General features: G+C 40.9%; 1 protein-coding gene across 1 annotated transcript in view; it reads left to right on the top strand.

Annotated features, from left to right (window-relative positions):
• Positions 1-18,328, top strand: part of CSMD2 (CUB and Sushi multiple domains 2) — a 324,356-nt gene that overhangs the window by 51,498 nt on the left and 254,530 nt on the right. Inside the window, 1 exon segment of the mRNA XM_050909729.1 lies at positions 10,723-10,835. Coding sequence (XP_050765686.1) covers positions 10,723-10,835 — 113 coding nt within the window.

Here is an 18,328-nt window from a genome sequence, read left to right as displayed (position 1 = left end):
GTATGTATGTGGTGGTTAAAGTGATATAGTCACAGATGTTTTTAGTCAACTTGAGTTGTTTGTTTTGGACAGAGCTGCTTTTATGCTTTTAGCAGGACTGGCAATTTACAAAACCAGTGGGTGAGCTTTTGGGGTCAGAGCAAGTGAGATTAGATTTTTTTTTTTCTTAGCAGTGGAGGGAGAGAAATTGAGCTAACCCATAGCCCTTGCATGGTGCTTCTCATTTTTAGATTACAGTGCTTTGAGAATGAACAAGTCTACTGTATTGTCGTAGAAGGGAGAAGGGAGCATAGGGAAGTTCAGTGGGCTGCCTTAGGCAGCATAGTGAGTTATTAGCTGTTAGCTATTAGTTATTGAACTCAGGTTGCCCAATTGCTGTGTTACTGCAGAACTGTATGATGAGAAGGTGACTGCAGTCTGATCCTGCTTGCGTAAGAACCTGTACAAAAGGTCTCTTGACTTTATTAGTACAGAGTCAGGTCTTCAAAAATAATTTCACTTTTAGTCAATAGATATTGACATCAGTTAGCATCAAGATGGCCACTTTCTTCACTGATAATTAGTGTCGGTCTCCCATGAAGAGGACGCTGTGAGCAGTGCAGCAAAGCGATGGACGTGCAGAGGTGGTGATAAAAGCAGCACTGGCAGAGCACTGAGGTATGCTGGTGATCCCTCACAAGTCAGATGTATGTCTTAGTCCTGTTCTGAGCCCAGCAGCTGCCCTGCTCAGTGGCATTGGGCAAATTACTTATCTCAGTTTTCCCATCTGTAAAATGACATAATGTTTTATTTTTGCAAGTTAAATTTGTAAAATGTGTAAAAGCCCCCAGTTGCAGGGTCTGTATGCTAAGGTGGGGAAAGGGAATCGAAGTACAAAACAGATAAAGCTCACAGCCATGCCTTTTAATCCATTTTCCTGAAGGGAGGAAAAACATGTGCACTTTCATGTTATCTTTTGAATGCAGTGAATCTTTAGGTCAGGAAGTTTTTGTATCTGTAAGGTCTGACCTTGAGAGTTTCTCAGGCAAAGCACCTCTTTAGACAGTGTGTATTTCCCTTTTATCAAAATTAATGAAAGTCTACAGGAGATGATACAATCTTACTAGATCGTTGAAGATACAATGAAATTGTGGAGTGCTATTAGTTGCAGTCTCAAATAGAAAATTGACAATTCTTCAGTGCCCATTGACTCCAATTCATTATGCTCCTGTTGGGTGGCAGAGGGTGGCCCAGCTCCTTTTAGACTATTCAGAATTGGATTTTGGTGTGCTGCAAGAGCAACTACTGACATCTGGTCTTTTTCTTAATAAAGAACGTAATTGTTTGCGATTTCATAGCTGTTTGGAAAACATAAAGGCTTCTGCTGTCCAAAGATTCAGTAATTGTCCTTACATCTTTAGTGATTTTTAAAATATTTAGGCTTACAGCTGATTAGAGCTGCTATAGTGGAATAAAAGGTTTAGGAAGGAGATAAATATTTTCATTTGAACTGTTTGGTAGCTTATGTTGTCACTGATCCATGTGTAAATAGGAGTGTGAAATGCTGCTGTTCTAGCATTTTTATATAATAGTTTTTTAGCATTGAAATTGGGCCCTTTATCCAGGTTCATGGCAAGACATCCTCTCACTGAAGTTGTTCCCAGTTTATGTGTGGCAAAGGAAGAGTATGGAAACAGAAAGAAGTGACTAGCTCCAGGGCGAGCAGTAGCTCTGATGCTGCTGGATTCGAACCCAGGGCTTTTCACCTCTAGTGCATTGTGTGTTACTGGGCTCTCCTGCTAAACATTGGGAGTTAGTAACATTTTTGTCCTGTTTCTGCTCAATATTCAGCATTCACACAAGGTGCGAGTGAATAGAGAATTAGATGTGACATGAATCAATATTACAGTCTTTTTGGATAAATCTTCATTGGCAGGAACAATGGGATTTGTTTCATTTTTTTCATCATAAAACAAATCTTCTAAAAATCAAATTTCTTATTAACCTACTTCTTTGACTGCACTGGCTATGGAGGACAACTTGCATTGTTTATTTGTTCCATTTGAGTGCTTCTTTTTAACTCTTGGCTTTATAGAAAGTAAATTTCTACTGTTTCCTTCTCATCTGTTGCTATTAAATTTTGTTTTATTATGTATTATAAATTAAAATCTTAAGGAATTAGCATAGGCATACCTGTATTGCGGTGGGAAGTGAGACTGCAGTTTTATGTGGAAATCCCCGAGATGGATCTCAGCTGGCTGTCCCGGGATTGTGTAGGCAGAGCAGTGCTTGCCTGATGTTGCGGCTTAATATTCACTTGGGGCAAGTAAACATTCTCTCAAGATTGATGACTAAAGTCTAGTTCAAATCCTGATTTTGTATGCATAAAGAGTAAAAGGGATGCATAGACTTGGCAGATGAGACCTGTATTCACTCTGCATGTCAGCTTTCGCTCTTTACAGTTGTATAGCTTTAGCTTCTTGAGATTCAGGTAGAGAAAACGGGAGAAACATGGATGCATGTGTAGTAAGCACATATACTAACGAAGCCATAATTAAAGTTTTTGCTTGATTGTGTTGCCTACGATAGTATTTGAAACTAATGGTAGTTCATATCTTCAGTCCCACAGTTCCTGTCTGCCATAAATCTAATGCTTGGTGCCTTTCATCTGGGAATCTCCATATGCTCTCATTGAGGCTTCTAAGCATCCCTGCAAGACTGGTGGGTGGTCAGGACTGTCTGTGGTGGGGACTGGGGTGCGGAAGGAACTCGGGGTTCAGAGGATTGCGTAAATCTTTCGGCAGACTGGTGGCATACCTGAGAGTGTAGCTATGGAGTTGCAACTTCCAGCGCTGCGGTTTCAAAAGCTGCCTCCCAGATGAACAAGCTCGAATGAGTTAAAGTGGTATTTCTGTTCAGAATGCTTCTGGCCTGAGAACTTTTATATTTATTCTGCCTTTCTTGCATTTAAAGCTGTTGTGAACATTCATGTCTGCTTAAATGTAAAGTTCTTTAGGCCGTAGGACACTGGTTTTTGCACAGCATGCAGCAGAAGAGTTAGTGTTACTAAAGGGCTGGTGTGAATGTTGGGGTATTTGCAACACCTCCAGTGTGGTAATGCTTTCTTGTTGTTCACCAGTTGCAATTCCTTCAGCAATAAGCTGTGTGTGATTTGCAGGGAGTTCCGAGAACTCTTCCCACTTACTAGATTTCACGCTCCTGATGATTTTTTTTAAGAAAGCCAGAAATAACCTAAAACTGCCAAGTTTTGAATTGACACTGCTGAGCCTTACTTGGTTTATATCCAAATGTGCCTTTGTTTACTGAGAATATCAGCTCAGATTTGCCAAGAGGTTACTAAAATTTGGTGAACTTTTCTGTGAATTTGTGTTTTTTCTTTTTTGGTTTGTAATAACAAGACGGAGAATATAGATGCTAAAGTTTGTCAGATATCTGCTTGCATCTCGCTGCTACCTGAGAAAGTACAGGAACAATGAGCATGGAAGGGACATGGTAAAAATAATAAAATAGACCCAAGTCCATGGTCTTCCTACTCCATTGCATTGTATGGAAAATTAAATTTATTGAAATTTGATGCTTGGTACCTGTTCCCAGCTTGAGCCATGAAGGCCTCATATTTGAGATGGCTGTGCTGGCTTAGGCTCTATAAATAACACTTTTCTAGTGGGAATTGACCCAAACCCCATTTTAAATGAGCGAAGAAATCCATCCAGGCTGGAATTTGAGCCCTGTGACTGTCCTTAGAGACTGTGTTAGTTAATGAAGCCTTTGTCAGTGTCAGAGGTAAGCAAAGGACTCTTGTGGCTTGATGAATTATACTTGGCTTGGAGAAGGGAAGAAAGTGCAGTTGATTCCTAAGCCATGCTGGCACGTGGGGTTGGGTTGTATGATGTTAGATTGAGAACTGTTTGCAAAGTGCTAGATTAACTTTCTGAAAGAAAGTAGGTGTAGTATGTCATCGTGAGTGAGCTTAAGGGACAGAGAAAGCTTTTTTCCCCTAATGCTTGTTATTGTCCTGATAAGAAAAATATAGTAATGTATGTTAGAGCGAATGGATTATATTATTTTAGAAGCAACTTAATTACCAACCAGCTGGGCAGAGGGGGTGATTGGAAAGTAGTATGGAATAAAATGGGACATGTGGCGTTGGTTGGCAGCAAAGTAGCTTGGAGTTGCTTGGTGAAATACGAACAGAGAATATACAAGGAGTTACTGCTGTTTGCAACATGCCTCTGAAGATATTTGTTCAAGATCTGTTTGTAGCTTGACTCAAAAATAAAAGCAGCTTGGTTTTGAGCATAAATAATTCCAACAAGTTGAGTAAATCCAAATGTGAACTGATACTGTTTTTCTTATGTCACTACAGTATCTTCTTAAGCTGGCTGAGATTTTTTTTTTGGTCCAGAGCATAATTTCAGCCTTACAGGCATCAAAACTAAAGGACAACTGTCTAAGTAACACCAGTGAGTTCTGCCTTGCAGACATAACTGGCTTTTAAGTGTCTGCAGCATGCATGAGCTGGAAGTGTTCTCAGATTATGTTCTGCTTGTTTTATTGATGATTAATGAGAACATTCATGGTACCAGTTATACTGTCAATATGGTTAAAAAAGCTAACATCTCATTATAATTGTTTGTTTCTTTAATAAATACAGAGAGGAAGGGAGAAAAACTAACAGAACCACTGAGGGGAAAAAAAATCTGAACCAGACAAGCCTGAGGAAATGCTAGCAGAGTTAGCTGTCTCCTCAGGTGTGTGTCTTTCATCCACACTTATTGAAAAAGGGGGAAAAGATCTGCACGGTTCTCCCCGCTGAAAATAGAAGGGATCAGATGTGTGAGAGAGGCTGAGGTGGCAGCAGCCTGTGGTACAGCTGCAGGGGATAAGCCAGGCAGAGAAGTACCTGGTGGCTGGGAGGAGGCGGCGGCTGTAGGAGCTGTAATGACACTGGAGCAGGTTACTGGCTGGACAGCAGAGTGGCTGCATGGAAAGCCCTCCTGGAGACAGGGCTAGCACTGAATCTTGCAGACAATGATATGTGAGAAACAAAGACCTGTCAGCTTCAGTTTTACTGCACGTATTGAAGTCCTTGTGCCTAGGGCATCCACGGGTCGCTTTTTTGCCAGCTTTGTAAAGTAGTATTTGAAATGCGTGGTGATTCTCTTGGGATTTGACCCATGATTTGGAGGGGACATTAAACTCCTTCAGGATGAAAGATGATTTCTAAAACTAAGATATTAATAGGAATGAGATGATGTTTCCCCCCCCAGACTACTTTACCCTACACCCACCAGCAACTGTGTCTTTAAAGAAAAAAATCTGCTACCTGTAACGAGATCTGAGATGGGATGGATTGTGTGGGTAAATTCCCTGATCTCTTGCATTTGTTCTTTTATTCTTGACGTAAATTCCATGGCACAGCCTTGAGGAGGACATCTGAGAGTGACCACTGACTTTGTATGTGGCTGTGTTTCCAGTTTCCCCTAAGACTTTAATTTTTAAACATACATATGTATTTCTGTAGGTGTTCTCCCTGCAGCAGCTGGAGTACAATGCTTACACATCCTTTTCATCAAGATTGAGAAAGTTGTAAATGTTAATTAATATCACTCATCTTGTACCCGTTTTTTAGAGGAAAGATTGAATATATAGATAGCCTTTCACTGAAGCCAGTGAGTTTCCTCATTTCTATGTGCACAAGCCAGCTGTCTAGCTGAATAAGGCATACAAAACTTGATCCAAAGTCAATTGGAAGTTATTGGGCTCTTTCTGTTGGCACCCGTTGGTAATGGATTAGTCGAATACTTCATGAATGCACCTTTCAAATGACTTCAGGTTGACTGCTGCCTTGTTAGCTGGGTGCACAGTGTGAAAGAGGACTCGCCTGCTCATTCCAGACCGTTTTCCAAAGACCACTCCAAAGGGCAGCTCTCACTCTGAGCTGTTGTTTTCTCAGCACAGTCCCTTACACCTGACTTGCTTGAATATTGTCCTGGGATAGTGCAGGGGTGTCAGACTAGCACTTATGGAACCATGTCATTTAAACTGTATATAGTGAAGAGAGTGGATCATTTGATGGGAAATTTTCTTTAATAGGTGCCTTTAAATTACATGCAGGAAAAAAATCACTGAAGTATGGTGTAGTGTAATTTAATGCTGGGTTAAACGATGCAATCCAATGCGTTTTCATTAGATGTTCTGAGACACTTCTCTAGCATTTATGCTTTAAAGGCTGTTGGATTGCCAGCTGCAATAACTATTTTGATTGCAGCCTGAGCTGATGGTGGGCATCCTACCAGAAAAATAATGTGCTCTGTTTTAATTATGGCACCTGCACTCCAAAATGGGAGCCTGCGTCACAGTATGTGATACAGTTGTACTTGATACAGTGGAACAGTATAATATGCAACAGATGGAGGTGAGAGCATTTGCAAAGGGACTGAGATGTGGACTGTCCTGACTGACTGCTCTCTTTCTAGGGCAAAAGAAGTGTTCAATTGTGGGTTGAACCTGCTGAGCAGAGCAATCAGTGGGTCTTTGTCTGGTGCTCAACTCCCTTCATAGGCAGATGGGACAATTTTCCAATAATGAAGGACTTTCTGGCATTAGGGAAGATGGCGATATATCACACAGGCAAGACAGCGAGGCTCCATGAGGAGTGGAGAGCAGCACACCCAGACCACAGTGGATGGTCCAGGCCTTGAGCCTTAGCAGCTGCTGGCATGTGGAGGGACGTTGGTGCTCGTGGCACTACGGAGAACCTGGAAAGAGGTGGTGGTTGCAGCAGCAGCTAGTTTTTACTGACATCGCTTCTAGCAAAGCTGTTCTGAGAAGCAGATTTTGCTGTTCTGCTGCAAATGGGGAGCTATGTACCAGAAGAATTTGCAATGTCAGTGGCAAACCTGAGGCAAAGAATGAAGAAGGATGCAAATAGAGTAGAGGATTTCTGTGTTGATTTGTTTTGGTGTATTGATTTTTGCCGTACTGTGAAGCAAGGGCAAGCTTATGAAGTGGTATTTCTGGCACTGGTTTAGTTTGGTTCCTCACAGTAGAAGCAGAATTAAGCCAATGAAAAACACATTGAAAATCTCACACAATCAGTGTTGGCTCCAAGCAACTTAAGGGGATAATCACTCAATAATCCATTTGGCCAGAGGTACAGAAGAAATAGAAGATGATTATTCATGCTGTTACTACCACCCTCACCTTCTTCTTATGGCCCTTACTAAAAAACAAGGAACAGAGTTTGCTGCTTTTCTTTCTCATTAGTGTATATATATATTTTTTTTTTTATTGCTACACTAAATAACAGTGATGTCAGAATTACTGTTTCATGCATGAGGCCATTGGGGAATGATTTCATATTCTGTCTGCCATCATGTTGATCCCTGTGCTTTAAATTTGCCTGGGCTGCAGAATTTAGGGAGGAAGGCATGAGGACAGTTTACCAGCCAGGTCAAAACAAGACAGGGTGTCCTGCCAAGCTTGGCTGTTCTGGGTCTTTGGAACAGGAGTGCTGAGGCTTTACAGGAGTGATTTGAGCATGGGCCTCGTTAAATTATCGTTTCTTCAAGAGGATATTGCCTGTGCTCCTGCTTGGAGAAGACGAGGACATCAGAAGAAGGACAGATTTTTCAATTGTGTGTGTTAGTTGAAGGCTTAAGAGGAGGAATAACTTTTGACTGCAGCTGCTTCCAGTAAGGAATAGGAAGAATTTAATCTCATTTCTAGTGCAGGTTTTCACTGCAGGAGGAGATAGGGAAATTAGTGACATAGAGGGTAGGAGTTGCTATGTAGATTTTTTCTTATTGAAGCAGTATTTCTTGTTTCCTTCTGAATAAGTTTAGTTTTAGCACTAATGGGGGCACTTTTCATCTTCTGTGGGCAGAAAAGCTGTTTGATCTGAGGGGGAAGACAGTGTTTGGTCACCTTTTGTGCTGTCAGGGAGCCCATTTTCTTCTGCTTGCTCCAGGGACACTAGATAGACACAAATGAACCTCTGAAGTTAAGGGCCTGGAGAGATGGTTGGGTTTATTAATTTTTAGAGGTTCAGGAAGCCCAGAGATTCGCATGAAAATTGTCCCTTCAGTCAATGTAGAATCTGTAGAAAGACTGAGAACAAACCCTTAGTTACAATTTCATGCCCTTATGCACAGGCCATCCTTTTCTTTTAAGGCCCTATAACTAGAAAATAGGAATACATGCTTAAGGGCAGCGCTGTTTCGGGTAGCACTTAATTCCCCTTGACTCCTATAGGACACGTGCACTTATGGGTAAGCAGACATGTAAATGTTGCCCTGAATTAAAAGCAACATCTGCAAAGCGGAGTCCTCCTAGTACGTAGACTGTGAACAGAATCTGTGGTGCAAAAAGCTTAGTTCAGAGAGAACAGATCTACTTTGGATATAAAAAGTACAGACTACTGTTAATTAATTCCTAGATAATGATAAAACACTGTGTGGTGATTAGAGGAAGAAAAAATGACAGGTTCTGCTGTCCCTTGTATGTTTTTTATTAAAACTGGTCCATGCATTTCCTGGATTTTTTGAGTGTGTGAAGGTTTCAGTAAGCCATCTTAAACTGCAAAATAAAACTATGGCACTCTTCCTCAGTTCTGTGCACAGTAAAACTATCTTGAATCCTTAAAAATCCTGGAAACTTTTATTTTTAATAAACAGGAGCAACTGTTCTTCTAGCTTGTATAGACAATGGATTATATGCTGAGAGCGGGTAAGTACTTCTTCGCTGACATTAAAACTTGACTGCCATCATTGGCTGGCAAATGTGTGAACTTTGCCAATAACTGGAAATTTTGCTTTAATAAGGTTCTTGGGCAGAACATGTCAGCTTTCATTAGTCAGAGGTCAGTTTGTTTGAAATAATATTTAGGTTTACTAAATTAGGGCCAGAGTAAGAACAGTAGGGAAGTTCACTCACTGTCTCTGGAAGCTGCCAGGGGGCTGGTGGCAATTTTAAGGAGAAATTGCTTGGGCTGGAAATTGCAGTGTACTAGTACCTGACCCCATGGTCAGAGAGGGGATGGTGGCCCCCAAAATTAAAGATCTGATTTTGTTCTATGGGTGCTTTTTTCATTCCATATAATATATGAGGAGAGGAAATACTCTGAATCAAATATAAGGGGTATATACCTGCAAGTATATATTTCTTAAGGGGTCAGAGTGCTTTGTATCACGAGTGATCTTTTACCCTTTCTGTAAGAAAGACTAGCTGCTGTATAAAAAGATGTGGGATAAACCTCTGAGTGTGTGCGTAAGAAGCTTTAAACTTTCTTTCCGTAGCCTGTTTCTCATGCTACTTGTGTCCTTGTGATCCAGCTTGAATACTCTTGATCTCAAATGATATTGTGTGGTAGTGAGTTCCTTCAGTTACTGCTGCTTCTGTGGTTTTGTAAAAGTCTGGTTTTAGAACAGTTAGCAGGCAACGGTGGTTGCATCTGAATTTCTGTCCCTGATAATGGCAGGCAAGAATGGAATATGAGATTGCTTTAAAACAAATGTTCCTTATGTAAATCTATTATGTAAATCACCTTAGCCAAGTGTAAGGAGAAGGCTTATAAGTTGTAAAACTGTAATTGTTTGAGAGAAATGTACATTAGCTGTTCTTAGGCTGTGTCAATATGGTATCAGGGATTTAGTGTTTGGGATCTAATAATGCCAGTTTAAAAATCATTACTAAACAGACTTCTGTAATAAAATTAACAGTTGTCATTTAGCTCTAAGCCCGCAAGGAAAGCAGGTGGGGAGGGCAAGACATCTGGGCTATGGGTTTCTGCAGTGCTGTCTTTGGTCTGTTCACTAGACTTGTCCCATTTTTATATAGTTCTTTCCACTCTGACTTGTGGGCATGTGCATGTATTCTAGGCAGTTCCTGCAGTACATCTGCTAGATCATCCTGTGCAAACAACTTCATGTCTGTGGGCTTTGATTTCCTCAGTGAGTAAAGACGTGTTAACAATCACAATCTTCACTGTGGTACACATTAGATAGCACTTTTCATCCTATATCCTACTATCTGTGGGATTGTTCTTGCAGGGACAGGTGGGTGGGGGTTGGGGAGGACTCCTAGAAACTTCAAACCTTATCCATTGTAAAACTACAAATACTCTGAAGTCAGCCACCTTGATGGGCTTTAATTAATTGGTAACATCAGTTTTTTGCCTGTTCTCTTATGCTATTTTAGTTTGTGTTCAATTTAATGTAGCTTGTATAATAGTTCAGACCCTTATCCTGATACTTTTACTCCAAGGTTCTCAAAACATATTATAAGCATTATTGAATAACGTCTTGGGCTCACTCAGCAACCTTAAATATTGCTCCCGTTTCATGGATGGGAAAGGTTGTTCTGAAGGGCTCAGTGACTGCTCCGAGATCACAGAGCTGGAGTTAGCAGAGCGCTGCAGAGCAGATGTTGTTAGTGAACAAGGTGTGAAGCAGATAGACTGGTTTAAAATATAGTCAATGAAGAAATACATTAGTAGTTATTCTGGTAAGCCAGAAGGTGTTAAAAGCCCAGAATGGCTTTGCCCAGCATTTGTTGAACAGCTATTGAGTTCAAGCTGTACTGGTCTGTTTTCTTTAGCTCTGAAGTTCCCCGCTTCAGGCTGTGGTGTATTGGCCAGAGCGCCAGCTGCCCCACTCTTCAATTTGCTAGCAGGTCAAAGGCAGAAATGGTGAGTGTAACCTTCCTCTTGATTTCTTCCAGGTTAACGGGTTTCCAGCTGCCTGCTCCTATTGTGAGTACAGGGGTTGTGCTGTCCTTGTGGCTTGTGAGTGATTACGCGGTCAGTGCTCAAGGCTTCCAGGCAAACTATGAAGGTAAGTCTGTTCAGTTCAGTAATTGTCTTCAATTGTATCTGCATTTGGCTTATGGTAAGGTGTGAAGCTAAGGTGCAGAGTTTATACCAGGATCTATACATATGCAGACACTTAATCCAAGACAGGAGTGCCTGGTTCTTGTATAATTTGATCCATTTTTTCAGAATTCAAATTGCTGATTCCTTCCAAGTATAATGTGTTTTTTTTCCTCTCAGCATCTGCGCTCAAAACATCTTTAAAAGCTTACTCTAACAGCAAAGCTAGAATGAGTGAGAAGGAAGGGTAATGTGGGATTTGACAGTGGAATCTGCAGGGTTACAGCAAGCACAGTGCCTCGTGTAGCCACTGGGATTTACAGCTGAGCAGTGGGGACTGCAGAGCAGTGCATAGGATACTCAGATTAGTGTATTTTTCCTTTACATTCTCTTTGCTTATTTGTTATTTTTCTTTTCCCTGCACTTTCCTCCTCAAGTACTTAAATTCACCTCCTGTTTTTCTTGTCAGAAATAATGTCCAGGGTTTGGTGGTTGTGGAGGTAAAGGATTGTATGCGAAGACTTGATAGCTTCAGAAAATCGTGGACAGTGGAAGTCATCAGATATGTGAAAACTATTTATAGTAGAAGGCAGGTCGTGATTGTAATATGACCTGGTACTGCAGGGTAAATGACAGATTAACCATGTTAAAATTTGAGTTACATTTATGTTGATTATTGAACCTAGAATGTTGTTCGTATCCCCATAAATGTTTTTCTTTGGAGTCCTTAGAAGTTCTCAGCCTTAATGATGATTTTTGGTAATGAGTCCTACCGGCCAATTACCCAATGCATTAAACCAAGCAGATGCCTTCATTTAGATGATGTAGTCTCTCAGTGTTTTCTGCACTTGACAATTGTTCAGGTTCAGGGGAGTTCTGTTTAAATACCCTCTAATTTCTGATTAAAACCTTTGCTCTGCCTTGAGGCGGCAGTGGCACCAAGATGTATTTATTAGTCTTGAAGTGATCAGTGTGTTAGGTGTTCAGTATGGCTAGGCAACGGTGTTAAAGTTCATCTCAGTCGGAGACTGTGCTCTGTTCATTCCCGGGGTAAGTGCCTACTGGGGCTGCTGGTGGTGTGTGGTGGCTGTCGGGACAGGTGAGCACAGCAGTGTGCTGAGGGAAGGCAGAGCCCGTTGCCTGTTTGCAGAATCGCTGCTAGAACATATGTCAATCACTGTGTCTAGTAGACATGACAGTACACTGCTCCCAAAGTGTGTGATGGAGGACATGTAGCTGTTTTTGTACTTTCTTGACATTTAGAGTTCATTTTTTGGCGTTTACACACCGCTGCTTGTACACTTTTTAAATGTTTTTTTATTACCTTGATGCAGCAGGTAATCCTGTACAAAGGCTTGTTCCAGGGCTGCCCTTTAGTCACATGTATTTTAAATTATCTGAAGTTTATTTGACTGGTGATTAGGAGGCTTTAAAGCAGGTAACTGAGTGCATCTCCAGGGGAAAAAAGAAATGTACTTAAAACTTAATCTGAGACACTGAGTGACTCAGAGCATTGGTCTAAATGAAATCTTCATTTTGAGGGAGAGAGAGGGGCAGGCTTGCTAGAAGTGCCTCTCTGAGCCTGCCTCAAAACAAGCTACTTGCTTGCTATTTGGATTGTTGTTAACTAAGACTAAAGGAGGAGATAAGTGTGATTTTGATCAAAGGGACATGCTGCTGTTGTAATGCTGTTTCAGTTCATTGGTAATCTACGACTTGGTGAATAGCTTGTGATTCGATAATTCATGTTTAAAGACAGAACAATGCATCAGAGTCCTTGCAGTAAATGGCTCCTTTATGATCTGCTATCAAAGCATGTTCATTATTCTCTTCCTCCCTTTAAGCAATCATTGGGAAATGCACCAAAAGAAACAGAATTTTAAAACTGGAACAAAAGATCTCAGGAACTTTTTTAAAGGAGGATAGGAAGAAAGTACGTAGTTGGAGGCATCAAAGTGACACAAAACCATTGTGTTTACGCTGTCTGCTCTACCCTGACCCTCTGGGAAATACATAAATTGAGGTTGGCTTTATCTAAGTTAACATCATCTTAGCTTATCTAGTTAGTATGATGCCTGCATGATAAGATCTCTTACAAGCAATTTCTTGAAAACAACACAGACATCTCCTGTTCATACTTGTATATGTTTCCTCATTTCTAGTTGTTTCGGGGGACAGGTCAGCTATACATTTCACTGGCTAAAAAAGGGAGAGCTTGCGTGCAGTGGTGGCAGAATCTATTAAATAACATTTCCCCTATGAGAAGTTTAGAGATGCTTTAAGAACGGATAGGTAGAGTGAGTTTCTGAAGGTCTGCAGAGCTTTTTTCTAGCCCCAGGTAAGGCAGGTGCCAGAGGTGGCAGTGGAGTTTGAGGAATAGCCAGCTCCAGGGCTGCTGTGCTGTGACGGTTCCTTCTTGAGCTCACGGTTTTCTGACTTCATTATATGTTACTGTGCCTGGCTGCTAGATCTTCCTTAATCCTCTTTTCCTCATTGTCTGACTTCCTCATCTTTCTTCATTTAGTTTGTGTGTTGCCAGCTTGTTTCTGTCTGCTTTCATTGTCTGATTCTTCATGTTCTCCGATCTCTTGCTGTTTGTTGTGATTTTTCTCTAGATGCCAAGTATTGTTTCAAAGCTCAGTAAACAGTAGGGATTTTATATTCATTCTTCTGCTGTGGAAGACAGTGTTGAGAGCAAACAGGCTGATGTTCTCCTTCCCCAGCCCAGCCGTCTCTCAAGGAGTGGACATGGTTGTGACTGAGAACTGTGGGTGCTGTGGGTGCAGCATCTCTGAGTTTAAGGCACCGGGTCACAGCTTCAGAGATCTGGCTTCTCTTCCCAGTTGTGGCACAGATGGTTCTGCACGATCTCATGGTGGTCATGTAGTCTGGGTTCCCAGCTTCCAAGTTGCAAAACAAGGTCAGAATGGCTCCTTGTCGTACATGCTGTTAGGCATTTGCATTCATGAATGCACATACAGCATACAGGAGCTACTGTATGGCATTGTGACTATGGGAAAAACCCACAGCAATATCACAGTTTGAGAGGAGACATGATTAGGTCGGCACAAATAACTGTTAAGTGGATGATTTGGAAAAAGAAACGGGGTCAACCATTGCAAGATGACTGGGAATGAAAAATTGTCAGCTTTTGCTGAATTGAAAGAACAGAGAAAATTTCATTTCCATTTAAATATAATACTTTGAAGGTAATTTTTTTTTACTTAAGAGATTCTTTTACTAAATATAAGCAGTTCTTATGAAGCTCAATTTCAGAATATCATTTAGAAAATTTTTAAATTAAGTGCTTTCATGCTTTTAGCATCCTTAAATCTATTTTTTTTCCTGTTAAACTGTCCCTTGAATTCAACATGATTTCACAATTAGCCTTGTTCACCCTCAGACCGTGGGATTTTTTTCCTTTTTTTATGACTAAATGATTCTTCTCAAAAATCCTAACCAGCTGTTGTGGAGTCTTGCATTTCATTTCAACTGCAGGAGAATTTTGAAGTAGATAGCTATAAATAATCTAAGTTAGAATTTTACTAGGACATGAATCTTGACAGTCTCATCTTGTGAAAAATATTCCTGAAGATTTAATGGCCAAAAATGACCAATGGTTCCATTTATTGCTTCACCTGAAAGATGTGAGAAGCTAATATTTAAGGCACATGCCTAGACTACAGTGTGAAATTAATTACAATCACTGCTGCCGCACACCTGATGAATACATAGTAAGCTGACATTTAAAATAAATCGGGCAAGTCTTTTACAATAAGAGGAAAATTGATATAAATTCCACATTGCTTCCTTAATAATGCTAATAATAGTTCATGATGAATAGCAGGTGGTTTTTTAGTTTACTAATTGCATTATTATTTGTAAACCATTACCTCTTGGCTGCTGTGTTAGTCCTGAGGGTATGAAAAATAGAAAGGGATTTAAGGAAAGATATCCAAATCTGCTCTTTATCATACATGACTAGAGAGCAATGCTGTAAACCACTGAGGCTCGTGAGCTTAATGAAACTTTATGCTGTTCAAGGCTGCACACGTCCTTCTTTCTGAGACTCTCCGAGTGTTTATCATACAGTAAGCAAGCAGTCAGGGCCTGAGTATCTTGCCTAAAACTTCTTTCTGCTCTGACGTTGTGTGTTACAACTTCTGCCGAGATTGGGGGTGTTTTGGTAGCTGGCTGGGACAGGGCGGTTGCGCAGGGGTTTCAAGTGGGGCGAGTGCTGGCTGCTCAGGACTGGGCTGAGGAGGAGAATGGTGCAGCATGCCGCTTGTACTGACCTGGGAGCCCAATGTCTGAATATTGTGCTCTGGACGTGGACAAAAGAACAAGCAGACAAGGACAAAAGAGGACAGGTAACACTAAGATGAGAAGCTGAAGCACAGAAAAGACCAGTGACTGATTGAGTTCATGGAACACAGCAGACTGAAAATAGTTTTTCTGTATCCCAAGGGGGATAGCTGATATTTCCTTAGTCTGCTAACCAGATGTTTTCTTCAAACAATGCAGAAATCTGTAGAAGGCACAGGGCTCTCACTTGAGACTTGTCCTGCTATGCCCAGGACAGTGTTGTCCAGTGGATTTTGAGTAGGAACAGGAAGGAATTGGATTCTCACTTTAACTTTGTTCCTGTCCTACTATACTGATGTTCTCAAGTCAGTTTTCACCGTGCCTCAGTTTCTCTCTCTCTCAAATGAGGTTATATTTTCATTCATGGTGTTTGTGTTCTAATAATGAAAGTGCTATATAAAAGAGGAGGGATGTGAATGTTGAATACACTTTTTTAGGAATCCTCATCTATGTAACTTTTAGAGCTTTAATGTTGTGGGTTTTTCCTCCCCCAAAAGCAAAGTTCAGTTAGAAACCCCTGGAGAGAACCAGGGCGTTTTGGACTCTGGACTCCGTTGCTGCAGAAGCAGTGCTGTGTAATGCAGCAAGATTTAACAGTAGGTGAAGATTTTCCTTCCCAAGACATCGTGTTTGATTACAGCTGCAACAAATTTGATAGCTGCAAACACTAAGTGCCTGATTGAAAAGAAACAATTATGCCTAGAAGAACACTGCTTATTTTAAGAAATTAGAAGCGTTTAAATACAGAGGGAAACAGCCCCAAGTAAATGGTGCTGTTTTCCTTCATAATAAATACTCTCCTCTTTCTCAAGCACAAATATCTCATTCTTTAGAGGGTTGTGTTTGGAGTTGTGCATACATATTTAGAAAATACAATTAAAAACTGGTTCCTGTCTGTCTCTGACCATTCCTTTTGCTAAACCTGAACGAGGTTTCCTGATTCTGTGCTGCTCTGTGGATGTATTGTCACTGTGCACAAGTTGTGAAACTGCTTCATTTCTCCGTTTTCTCATTTGTCATTTGACTTTACAGTAACAGTTGCCCCATTAATGGACGACAAATTGACCAGTTTGAGTTCTGTCTTTGGAAACAGAGTATTCAAGATTTTTGTAAAAACAGATAACTGTCCAAATCAGCTTCTGATTATGATAAAGACCAACACTGTCCTTGGAAAACAAACCCCACAAAAAATGGGGATTCCTCAAAGCCTTGGGCAATGTGTGTTTTTTGGAAGTCCTCTGATAAATTGGGAAATAGTGATCCCATTTTTCAAAGACCAGACTGGAGGAATTTGGATGCACAAATCCTTTGTCTTTTGAAAATGAGTCTTTAATATAAAACTCTGGGAAGAGTTTCTGAAAATTTGGCTCTAATTTGCTTGTGCTATGAGTAAAACTTGGGCTCTGATGGTTTGGATCGGATTAACTAGTCTGCAAGAAAGTTCTTCAGTAACAGTTTAGATTTGTCCTACCTGCTTGCAGTTGACGCTGGGGAGTCAAAGCTGTTACGGGGACTAGAGAGTCTCTAAGGCTTCAAGAGATACTTCAGTGAAAGGGGGGTAAACCAGCTGGGAGCAGCCTACCGGAGATGATGTGTGGCCGTGCCATCCCTGCGGGCTGGTCGGTGGTTACGTGGTGACTCATGCTTGTCCAGTGGCTGCTCAAAGCATGTTCTCCATCTGTGTAAATAAATTTCAGAACTGCCAGGCTAGTACTGAATAGGCTAAAATTTTTAAAGCCATAACCAAATGTACTTTTTATGCCAATTTGCATTCTGAGCGAACACCCTGTTGGGTTCATCTAAACATCCAGCTGGGCCCCAATTCTCTCAGTACCTAAATCATAATCTGAAGCATATGGGGTTCTTGGTAAATTTACTGGCTTGATGTTTTTCTCCTTTTTCAGACCAAGACAAATGAATGTGAATCCTGAGTTGCAGCAAAGTACAGATTAACTCTCGTTCTGGTGGCAGTGGGAAGGATGAAGGCTCTGAGTCTTGCTCTGCTGTTTCTTTTTTCTAGAAGTTTGTCTGATGATTGAATCTCTGCAAGAGGTGGTTTAATGTGTTCAAAACCAAAATGGCCTTGCAGTTGAATGCATGGATCTGAATGCCAGAGTGCATTGACTCTTTAACAGCTACTTTTACTTTGGTCTGCCTTAGTACTGGGCATGTTGAGTGTGCGGCGTAAAGCTTTCAAGGACTGTACAATGCCTTTTAGGACTCTTTTGTTTTAATAGACATAGTTCTTTACCTCCCATTCAGTCAACTGCTCCTGCAGTTTTTGCCATTTCATCCCTATCTGCTGTGCTTAATGTACCTTGCCTTAGTGGCTTTTTGTTCTTTTTGTTTACTATGCCTCCTAATTTTAGTATCAGTTGTGACCTGGGAAAGATACAGCTTTGTCTTACTCAGGCTGATCTCTCCCTCCTTTCCTCCCTCTATCTCACAAGCTGAGTTAGGGTCATGCTGGAGTTGGTGCTTGAAGGGAGACCTCCCCGGGAAATCCTGTGATGCTGATGGGAGGTAGGTTTGGTGAGTCAGCAGGTAGTACCAAGTTAGTAGTGAATCTAATGGCATTGCATGTTTCCTTTAAAAAGAATAAAGAAAATTCATATTGGGATGAGGAATGTGATTACAGTCAGTGCTGGTTTGCTTCTGCAGGCGCTTTCTTTAGCTTCAGGCGCACAATCCGAGTGGCTTGGTGCCTGTGAATATTAAAGGGCGTGTACCAAATTTGAGTGTTAATAAGGTGCTAAATACAAAATGAGTCTAGCATACTGATGTTGTCTTCCCATTTAGACAATATTTATTTTAAAATTTCTTCTGAGTTTCAGGTGAAGAGTGCTCTGCTTTTTCTGGGCTGGAGCAGTATTAGGCTGCACTGTTTGACGCTCTACTTCAATGGTGGTTGTAACTGGTGAAGTGATTCCTAAATATATAAATGACCAGAGCTCCATGCTGAATCCACCCTATTACTTTTCATTATTGAAGAGCTGTGCTCAAGAATTAAAGTTTTAATTAAAAAAAAGTTTGTAGCCCTCACAGTTTGTAGTGATAAAGCTATGGAGAAGAACAGCATGGGAAGCCATAAAA

This window comes from Gymnogyps californianus, chromosome 22, assembly GCF_018139145.2.
Source record: "Gymnogyps californianus isolate 813 chromosome 22, ASM1813914v2, whole genome shotgun sequence".
Taxonomy (NCBI): domain Eukaryota; kingdom Metazoa; phylum Chordata; class Aves; order Accipitriformes; family Cathartidae; genus Gymnogyps; species Gymnogyps californianus.
Note: the sequence above shows the minus strand (reverse complement) of the source record. Positions and strands in the feature narration are given on the sequence as shown.